The 9,746-nt window shown below is 56.1% G+C and overlaps 1 protein-coding gene across 1 annotated transcript in view; it reads right to left on the bottom strand.

Moving 5' to 3' along the window:
* Positions 1 to 1,058: 1,058 nt before the first annotated feature.
* Glp1r (glucagon-like peptide 1 receptor) overlaps positions 1,059 to 9,746 on the bottom strand; it is a 39,526-nt gene continuing 30,838 nt past the window's right edge. The window contains exons 16-22 of the mRNA XM_013029567.1: positions 9,046 to 9,131; positions 7,707 to 7,812; positions 7,107 to 7,176; positions 6,922 to 7,010; positions 6,445 to 6,583; positions 5,635 to 5,676; positions 1,059 to 1,226 (exon numbers count right to left, since the gene is read on the bottom strand). Of these exons, the coding sequence (XP_012885021.1) occupies positions 1,059 to 1,226; positions 5,635 to 5,676; positions 6,445 to 6,583; positions 6,922 to 7,010; positions 7,107 to 7,176; positions 7,707 to 7,812; positions 9,046 to 9,131 (700 nt within the window). The remainder of the gene's footprint in view (positions 1,227 to 5,634; positions 5,677 to 6,444; positions 6,584 to 6,921; positions 7,011 to 7,106; positions 7,177 to 7,706; positions 7,813 to 9,045; positions 9,132 to 9,746) is intronic.

Here is a 9,746-nt window from a genome sequence, read left to right on the forward strand (position 1 = left end):
GTGTGTGTGTGTGTGTGTGTGTGTGTGTGTGTGCGTGCGTGCATGTGTGTGTATTTTGAAGGTGGGGGGTGGGGGGGTGGGAGCTGTATTGACATGGGCTGGGTCTCATTGGCTTTCTCTGAGGTTATAGGGTGTACCCAAACTTCCATTTGAGATTCCCACAGGGAGGGGGGGCGATAGCTCTCCTCACCCCCACCTCGTGCCTCCCCCATTCCCAGCCATGGCGGGAAATCTACTCCCACAGCGGGGGATGTTCTTACACGTCCCTAGATGAGCCTCACTGGAACCCCCTGCATCGTTAGAAAGGCCTGGGAACGCGTGTTCCAGGGTGGGCGCCCCAGCGGCAGGCCTGCCCTGATCCCCTGGGTATGGTGGAAGCAGACAGCAGCGTCATTCCAACAGCCAGAAGTGGGTGCCGGCCAGGGAAGACCATCATGGCATTCTTGGTACCACACACAGCCGTTTCCAGAAACAGCTGTTCCCAGTGGCCCAAGCACAGCCCTCCCGGGGAGGAACTGAGCAGAAGGGTGATGAAAACAAGCAACCCAGACGCCAGGAGAGCCTTCCTGAAGAAGGCAGACAGGTTGGGCACCCCAGGCGGACGCGGGCAGAGCTGGCTCACGTGGCAAAGTGCTGTGCTGGACGGAGGTTACATCGGCCTCTTGCAGAACAACCTCCTCTTGCAAGCCATGACCCCACTAATAAGCCATTGACCTTGAGTTTAAGCGTGAGTCTGGGGTTGATTTGCTGTTCTGTCTAGATGGCGGGGCGGGGGGAACCCCAAGGGCCTTGTGGCTTACCAGGAAGAAACCTTCCTCTTTTTTAGCTCAAGTCATTTTTTCCCCTCCTCCTGCCACCGTGATCAAATTAGCCGGCTGCTTCTCCTCAGAGAAAATGCGTCCAGGATCCCAGGAGGCCCTGTCCATCTGCCCGTCTGATGGGGTGGAGGAGGGAAAGCGGGGATGTAGGTGTGGGTGTCTCTCCCCTGTCCCTGGGAGGGTCTCTCCCACCTGGGATGGCTGCTTTGACAAGGACCACAGGAAGGGCAGGGCGGGGGCTCAGCTGCAGGAGGCCTGGCAGGTGGCCGCGTACACGCTGCTGCCCACGGTGCCCCCGCTGCTCAGGCTGCTGGTGGGACATTTGAGGGGCTTCATGCTGCTGTCCCTCTGCATGTGCACATGCTCGAGTCGCCAGCGCTCCCAGCTCTTCCGAAACTCCATCTGGACCTTCCGAGGGGAAACAAGGAGAGAAACAAAAGGCACCGATGCCAACTGACTGCCCATAGAATAGCCCTATTATTACATTAGTGGGGAAGGGGGAAAAATCCGCTGCATTATATTAAGAGACACAAGTCAAGGCCTTCGGGCGCCTAAAATGAATATCGCAATAAAATTGTTTATTGTTGTCTCTGATCTTCTGCCTCTCCTCAGGAGAGAGGATGGGCTTGGTGACCTAATTGGCCTTTTCCATCTCTAAATTCTGATTCAGCTAAGTACCTCTGACAATCCATCACAGAAGGGAATGAGCGCGAGGAGACATGCTGGGATGGAAGCATCCCTGGAGAGGAGTGTGGGTTTAGAACAGGCTCTTTGATGGAGGGCTCATCCCTAGCCCTCCCCCACGGTCTAAACTCTACCCTGAGGCTGTTCCTCCAATCCCCACCCACCCACCACATTGAGTATGTGGGGGGGGGGGGATAGAGAAGGAAGCAAGGAGGCAGAGGTAACTGTGGCCCAGGGCTTCCCTGCCTGGCTCCCAACCAATCCCAAGCTGAGACCACAGTGAGCACCAAAGAGGCAGACAATCCAGATGAACTCAGCCAACCAGGATTCCCACAGTGCTGGGCGGGGAGTGTCTCTGGATCACAGAAGAGCCTTATCACCTGACACCAGTGGCTCCCTCCCGTAATCCTAGCTACTAAGGATGCTGAGATGGAGGACTGCTATTTGAAGCTAGATGAGGCAGGAAAGTCCATGAGACTCTCATCTTGTTAGCCACCAAAGAAGTTGGAAGTGGAGCTATGGTTCAAATGGTAGAATGCTAAGCCTTGAGCAAGCAAACTCAGGGGCAGTATCCAACCTGAGTTCAAGCCCCAGAACAGGCACAATAGGAGGGGGGAGGAGGAGGAGGAGGAGGAGGAGAAAAAAGAGCCTTCTCTCTTGATGTCCTTTTTTTTTTTTTCTGTCAGTCATGGGACTTGAACTCTGGGCCTGGGCGCTGTCCCTCAGCTCTTCAGCTCAAGGCGAGTGCTCTACCACTTGAGACACAGTGCCACTTCCAGTTTTCTGGTTTATTAATTGGAGATAAGAATCTCACAGACTTTCCTGCCCTGGCTGGCTTTGAACCATGACCCTCAGATCTCAGCCTCCTGAGTGGCGTGAGCCACTGGTGCCGGGCTTGATGTCCCTAAATCTTGCCCCAGCCTTGTCGGGGCTTCCATTCGTCTCAAAACCAAACTACTAGGAGAGCCAGCAGTTAGGAGTTCAGGGGCTCTCAGCCAATCTCCTGCCGGCTCCTGCGCAAACAGCCCTTCTCCTCCTCTGTCACCCAGCTGGCTAAGCCCAGCAAGACGCCTGGTGTGGCCGCATGCCATCCCTTAAAAGAACTTCTGCTCTGAGTCAAGCTGAGTGAGATGGCCCAGACCCTGCCTGGCAGGACGGCCTGGTATCCCGGGCAGCGTCTGGGAGCCCAGGTCCAGGCGGGGGAGGGAAGGAGGCTGAGCAGATACTCCCCATGGCCAGCATCTGGCTGCCCAGCTCAACAATCAGGCAGCTGAGAGGGGACATTGAGACAGAGGGTGGCCTCCCTTTGCACATGTGCAGGGGAGGTCAGTCTTCTCCCACAGCCTCGCACCGGGGACGCAGGTAATGATAGTAAACTAAAGAAGCCACAGGGGCAGCAGCTGGATTTAGTGCTGGCCTGCTCCAGCTCCAGCTCCCTTGGCACTTTGTTCTGAACCTCCATGGTGGCTCCCATAATCACAATTACCCTTAAGAAGCATTATGCAAGGACCCAGCATTTCCCATCGATTTCCTTAGTCCCCTTTCATTCTCCGCATAGAAATGAAACAGAGAGACACAGAGGATTTTTGTTTGCTTTTTCTGTGTGTGGGAACCAGGATTTCAATTCGGGGCTTTACTTGGCTTGTCTGCTCAAGGCTAAAGCTCTACTACCTCAGCCACACCTCCACCTCTGGCTCTTTGCTGGCTTATCAGAAATAAAGAGTCCCAAAGAGTTTTGAACGGATCCCTAGATCTCAGCCTTCTTAAATAGCTGAGATTACATGCATGAGCATCTGGTGCGCAGCTGGCTCAGAGTTCTTAAACATCTTCCCTAGGACTTGGCCCAGGTTGAACCTAGATTGAACCTGGCTTCAGGGCCCAGCTCTTAATGATTGGTCCCTTGCCTACAACTCTTAAGGCTCTGCTTGTCCCCAGCCATGTTTCCTTTCCCCTGTTAGCAGGGGGTCTCCTTGAGGGTAAGATGTGGCTGGGATCATGTCTTCCTCCTTTGTGTATCCGTGCACCAGGAACTCACTCACTGGGTTTGAATGAGTCAGATAAACGGACAAGTACATGGATGGGCACCTGACTTCACTGATCTTTCAAATTTCAAAATCAACTAAGCATGGATCCCTGGACCCCGGCCTGGCCCAGGACTTTCTCCTGGTCTGACCTCACATCCTCCTGGCCCCCTGAGCTCTGCAGCCCAGCTAACATGCCCTGAGCCCCCTTCCTGGTCAGCCACCATGCCACACTTCAGTGACCCTCGCTCACCGGGGAGAGGAGACAAAGGAGGTAGTGATTTGCCCTGGGTCACACAGCCAGGCATTCATGGCTCCTGAGTCCACTTGTGTTGGCCCTCAGACCTGAGGTCCCGCAGACCCAGCTCCAGGCACCTGCCCCTGCTCCCGCTCTCTGCCTCCTGGAAGCAGGCACAGGCCTTACAGCCACAATAGCACAATCCTCAGGCCATCTTTTCGAGTCCTAAGTACCTGGCATTACCATGGAAACTTTGGCTCCGTGGGCAGAGGCCTCAGCCCAAGAGCTACTGTGTCCCTTGTGAACCGGTGTTGGCGTGGCGTCTGGAGATACTAGAGCGGGAAGGGACACTGGGGCAGGCTTAAAGGGAGTGGGCAGTAGACGGTAAAGAGATAGAACCCCCCCATCTTCTGAATGGGGTCTCCTAGACCTGTGGGACCAGCCCGCTGAGAGGCCAGCGGGGCCTGTAGTTAGATAGGTCTGGCCAGGAAAATGCAATGCTGGGGATTCAGGGTCAAGTTCTCTGCCAGGGGCAGAGCAGACATGTGGGCCCAGCCCTCCCTCCTTACAAAGCTGGGCCAGCCATGGATGACGGGAGAGGAGGGAGGTATTGGCTGGCTGGGTTTGGAGGATGGAGTCAGGAGAAGGAGTCGGGAGAGATTCTACAAACACATGGGCAGCAAATGTGTGGCTTTGGAGACAGGAAGGGGAAGGGAAGACAAGGCCTCGAGCTGACGGGGTGGCAGCCTCAGTGTCTCCTCAGGGACCCCTGCTCCTCACTCCCCCAGGGACTCAGGCTGCCTTGCCCCTGTCCACAGCTCTGCCAGGCCGGCACGCCAGCTTCAGAGCTCCAGGCGGGTGCTCATCCCCGCTCCAGCTCAGAAGCATTCCTGAAGGGAGGCTGCCCCGCAGAGCTGGTCCTCCAAAGTCCACACCAGCTTCTTTATGAGGACTCATCTGGGGCTAGCCTTTCACCTTTCCAACCCATACTTCTCTCTCTCTGTGGTATGGGGGAATGTCTGATGCACAGGACTGGCTATCATAAAACGACTGCGCACATTGCATGCAGAAGGCACATTGGAAACAGGGTCTCCCTCACTTCTTAGAGATCTGAAGGTCACGTGCTCCCAGGCAGGGACCAGTGGCTCACGCTTGTCATCTCGCTACTCAGGAAGCTGAGATCTGAGGATCGTGGTCTACAGCCAGCCAGCCATGGCAGGAAAGTCTGTGAGGCTCATCTCCAATTAGCCACCAAAAAGCTAGAATGGAGCTGTGTCTCAAGGGCCCCACGCCCTGAGGTTAAGCCCCAGGACCGACACACACACACACACACACACACACACACGCACGCACGCACGCACGCACACACACACACGCGCGCGCGCACGCGCGCGCACACACACACACCCCAGTTCAGGGAAGCTGGAAGCTGGCGGAGACTGTAAAAGGGGGAAAACTCTCCTCTCCTTCCTCTTGCCCTGCCTCACTTCCTCTGTAATGCCCTTTGTCCCTGGGAAACTCTAGATTTTGGAAGGAAACAGAAGAACTGTTGTTTCCTGAGCATCCATGAGATAGAAGAACATATTTCCCCATGCCAAGTGGGATGGAACGGGCCTTTAGCAAGCACCCAGCTGGAGGAAGGTCTTATTCTCGGGCCAGCTCCATTTCCCACCATTGGCATGCTGTATTTACTTAATAGGGATTTTTACCCCTGTCTTATAGATAAGGGCTGAGACAGGAAGGGAGGCATGCATGCCAAACAAGATGTGTCCCCAATCCTAGGCTGCAGTGGGTTATGTGGGGGTCTTGACTAAAACGGCCGCTGGGAGTTCCCATGGGCACAGCTACACTCCAGACAGTGGCAGTATCTTACCTCGTTGTTGACAAAGCAGTACAAGATGGCCACCATCAGCCCCTGGAAGCAAGAGGTACGTGAGCAGGAAGGGAGCAGGAGGGAGGCACCTGGCCGGGAAGGAAGTGCTTGGGAACTTCAACACTGGCCCCGCCCCTCAACTTCCCAGACTGAGCCAGGAAAGTGTTCCTTCTGATTTCCTTTCTGAGGAGTAAGAGGTCCCTTACTCGGTGCTTTAAAACCTTTGCTGTTTCCGTTTCTTGAGGATGCCTGAGCTCATGAGGGCCCAGAATCCACCCCGGGCCTCATGTCACTCCCAGAGCTCCAGAACTGGGTTCTCTGTGTAGGTGAGTGCACCCACGTGAGCCCCCATGCTTGGGGGCACCCTACAACACTCTGAGGGGCTGAGGTCAGTTTCTTGTGTTCCTACACCCCTACAGTGGCATCTAAGGCTAGCTGAGAGGGTCGGGTTTGCTTCGAAGCTACGTGATCCCAGTCAATCTGGCCGCAACATTTCTGAGCCTGTTTCCTGCGCTGTAATGCAAGAGTGATCTTGCTCACCAGTGCAGTGTATGGTATATAAACCATCTTGCAGGGCACTTCCTGCAAGGGATGGCGCGGACCTCTCTCTGTCCGGGAAAGCTGTTGTCCTGATGACTTACAGACAAGACGGGCTGGGTGCTACCTGTGGCACTGCTTCTATCCGCGACTTTGGGCATGGGCTGCTCCCCCAGCTTCTGCCTGTCTTTCCCATCTATGAAGCTGGCTCTCTCCTCATCCCCACCCCCCAACTCCAGAGTTCCCATGCTCATCTCCCGCGCTGCAAGTCACCTGGAAGGAGGTGAAGGAGAGCTCCGTGAACAGCTTGATGAAGCGCAGGGTCCCCCGCGCGTGCTCATCCATCACGAAGGCAAAGATGACCTCGTGGGTCCCCAGCAGGGGGATGAGCGTCAGGGTGGACTTGGCAAGCCTGGGGGGAGGGGGAAGGGCACAGGAAGACCCGGGGAGTCATTCTGGCCTCAAGCATGGACTCCCCTTCCCCTCGGTGCCCTCCCCCCTTCCTCTGGCTGGGTGATGGATGCCCTTCTTCTCCTGAGACAAGCCGCTTGGTGGGAAGGATAGAGCTCAAGGCTCCAGAAACCCAGCGTTTGACCCAAGACAGGCTGAAGGAAAAGCCCGGGGAGAGGGAGTCTCAGGCCTGGCCTGGGTGAAGACAGGGTCACGCAGCTCCATGCTACACATGCCAGGATTGTTCTCTGCTGTTGGGGAGGATGGAGGGGCCCCGCAGAGCCGGCCGGCTCCAGTCACCTGCATTTGATATCCGTCTTGCACATGAGATTGGCCTTCAGTTTAGACACGACGATGCAAATGACTCGGATGAAGATGAGGAAGTTCACCTGCGGAGCACATGGGAAGGAGGCTGGGATCCTCTCTCCCTCCCCTCCCCCCGAGACCCCAGCCCACGTTCCCATGGGTCCCACACCGTGACTCACCCCGATGGCAAACAGAATGGGCAGTCTGATAATGAGCCAGTAGTTCATGTTAGAGTTTCTGGTCCAACAGCTGGGAAGGGAGAGCGGGAGAGGCACAAATGCGTCCAGAGCTCAGGGCAGAAAAGACAGAGGGCCTGCCACCCACAGCCACCGCGGCTACCCAACAACCAGCCCCACAAGCTTAGACGCATGCGCGCGCGCACACACACACACACACACACACGCACGCGCACGCACACACACACGCACGCACGCACGCACGCACACACACACACACACACACATCCCCAGAACATGGTCACACACAGTCCCCAACTAGCCTCTCATGGAGATGTGTGCTTCCAGCATATCTTACACGACACAAGACACTTCACTCGTGGGGGGGGAGGGGTTCCATGCAGAGGACGCCATGGGCCACCTGCCACCACACCATCCCAGGGCGGGGGCAGAAGAAGGGGCAGGGAACGGGGGACCTGGAACTCACAAATTAAGTTTCTGGTCCCTTGGTGTCCTCCCAATTGATGCTCTGAGATTGAAGAACCCCCTGGGCTTTGAGGATGGGGACCGCAGTACCCCCCCCATACACAGCGAGACACTCACCCCTCATCCTCATAGAGGTACTTGACAATGCCCCAGGGGATGACAAACAGCAGGGGAACACCTAAGAGGAGAGAGGGAGACACAAAGGGAGGGCGCTGGCAGGCCACTGTCACAGCCACAGGGCACACAGGCCTGGCCACACCCCTCACTCATCTACCCCCCCTCTTCTTGTCTGCCCCCAAATATGTTTCTAGGCTGATCTGGGTGCTTGGGAGAAGTCAGGCAGCAGGAAGTACGCATGTACACATGTTCACGCTCTCCTCTCTCTCTCTCTCTCTCTCACACACACACACATACACACATGTCCTGGACTCTTCCTTTTAGAGACCTCTATAGTCCAGCTGCCCCTGTGTGCTGGACACACATCAAAGCTTGACACAGGATGCAAACTCCAGAAAATGAGCTAAGCAAGCCTTTTCTCTTTGTAAGTTATTTACTTCAGGCATCTCACTATAGCAATACAAAGCCGACAAACCCGGCTGGCAAGTGGCTGACATGGCAGCCAGTCCCCCACGATCGCCAACTCATGTGGTCTGTGCTCCCTCAGGATTGGTTTGTGTGGCCAGTAACACAGGTCACCCTGCAGTTTGTCTTGATTCCTCTTTGTCTCTGTGTCTGTCTGTCTCCATTTTCTGGGGAAAAGCACTTGGTGTGCCATGAGGACACTTAGCCTACTCAGAGGTCCAAAGGAGGCCCCAGCAAAGGACTTCTGCAGTGACCCTGGAAGTAGCTCCCAGCAACCCCGGATGACAACTGCACAGACTTCAGTGTGAGGCAAACCTAGCACCCCAATCCATCACTCACCTCCTTGCTTTGCAGTTTGCACCCAACTGCTGGTGGACTGCAGCAGAAGTTACTGCACCTTATGGGGTGCCCTCACCACCCCCCCGCCCAGCCATGCTGGAATCCTCATTTTAGTTCCTCTGCTGTGCATAAAGCTCAAGTCCATCCCTGACCATCCTAACTTGGACGACATCTCCTAGCACTGCAGAAGAACCCTTGGACCCCTGTTTCTTCTTTCCATGTCTACCTTTCCCCACCCCAATTCCTAAAATGAAAAGCCTCGCTGCATAGGGAAGGGTATCCCTGAGTCTGAGCCCAGGTGTGAGGTGGGGTACAAGGGAGCATTGCTCCCTGTCCCCCCATTTCCCACTCAGAGATCTCCAGAGCTGTGTGTCCCCACCAGCCCTTTCCCACCACCCTGCTCTTCTGCACACATCGCTCACATCCCTGATTGGTCCTGCCCTCAGGTTGCTATGGTGACAGGCACTAACAGTGCTGATGCTATTTCCCAGAATGGACAGACACTGTCCCCCCACCACACACACACACCCTGCACCCTGAGGACTCTCCTTCCTGTGACGTGCCTCTGCACCCACCCTCAGGGAGATGTAGGCATCTCCAGCTGCACTGCCTGACTGGCTGCTAGGCAGGAGGGGAGGGGGGTGTCAGGGGGTGGGGGCAGGTGCTGGGGGAGGAGGGCAGAAGGTGTAGAAGGAGAGAATCAAGGATCTGTGTGCAGAAGCCAGGCCTGTGCACAAGCCACCTGTGCAGAGACTTGATGGGCCCTGAAGGGGGCTGAAGGAATGCGCATGGGCGGAGGCTGTGTATGGCAGGCAGGAGGCAGCAGGCCCAGGAGCCCGGGGTGCGGCGCCTGCTGTGCTTTAAGTCCTGTCCCTCTGTGGGTCCTGTCGTTCCTAGGCGCTGGCCACACTGAAATCTGGGCAGAGCTACGCTTCTACAGGGAGGCTAAAAACACCAGGAACAAACAGTGAATGCAAGGACAGGGCAGGGGGCAGAGGGCAAAGCCAGGGCATGAGGTCTGGAGCAGCTTCCTGCATTGGTGGCTAGCAGCCATGATGAGGACGAGTAGTGGGGAGGGAAGGGGAAGGGGAAGATGCTTCTAGCACATTCCTGGACCAAGAACAGTTTTATAAAATCTTAAAGAACCAGCATGGGAAAGAGGAGGCTGTTGAGGAAGGGGTAGCAGGGGTCTGGACAGCCTGAGGTATGAGGGGAGGGGAGGTGCAGGGGGGGAGG

The sequence above is a fragment of the Dipodomys ordii genome, unplaced genomic scaffold, assembly GCF_000151885.1.
Source record: "Dipodomys ordii isolate 6190 unplaced genomic scaffold, Dord_2.0 Scaffold120, whole genome shotgun sequence".
Taxonomy (NCBI): domain Eukaryota; kingdom Metazoa; phylum Chordata; class Mammalia; order Rodentia; family Heteromyidae; genus Dipodomys; species Dipodomys ordii.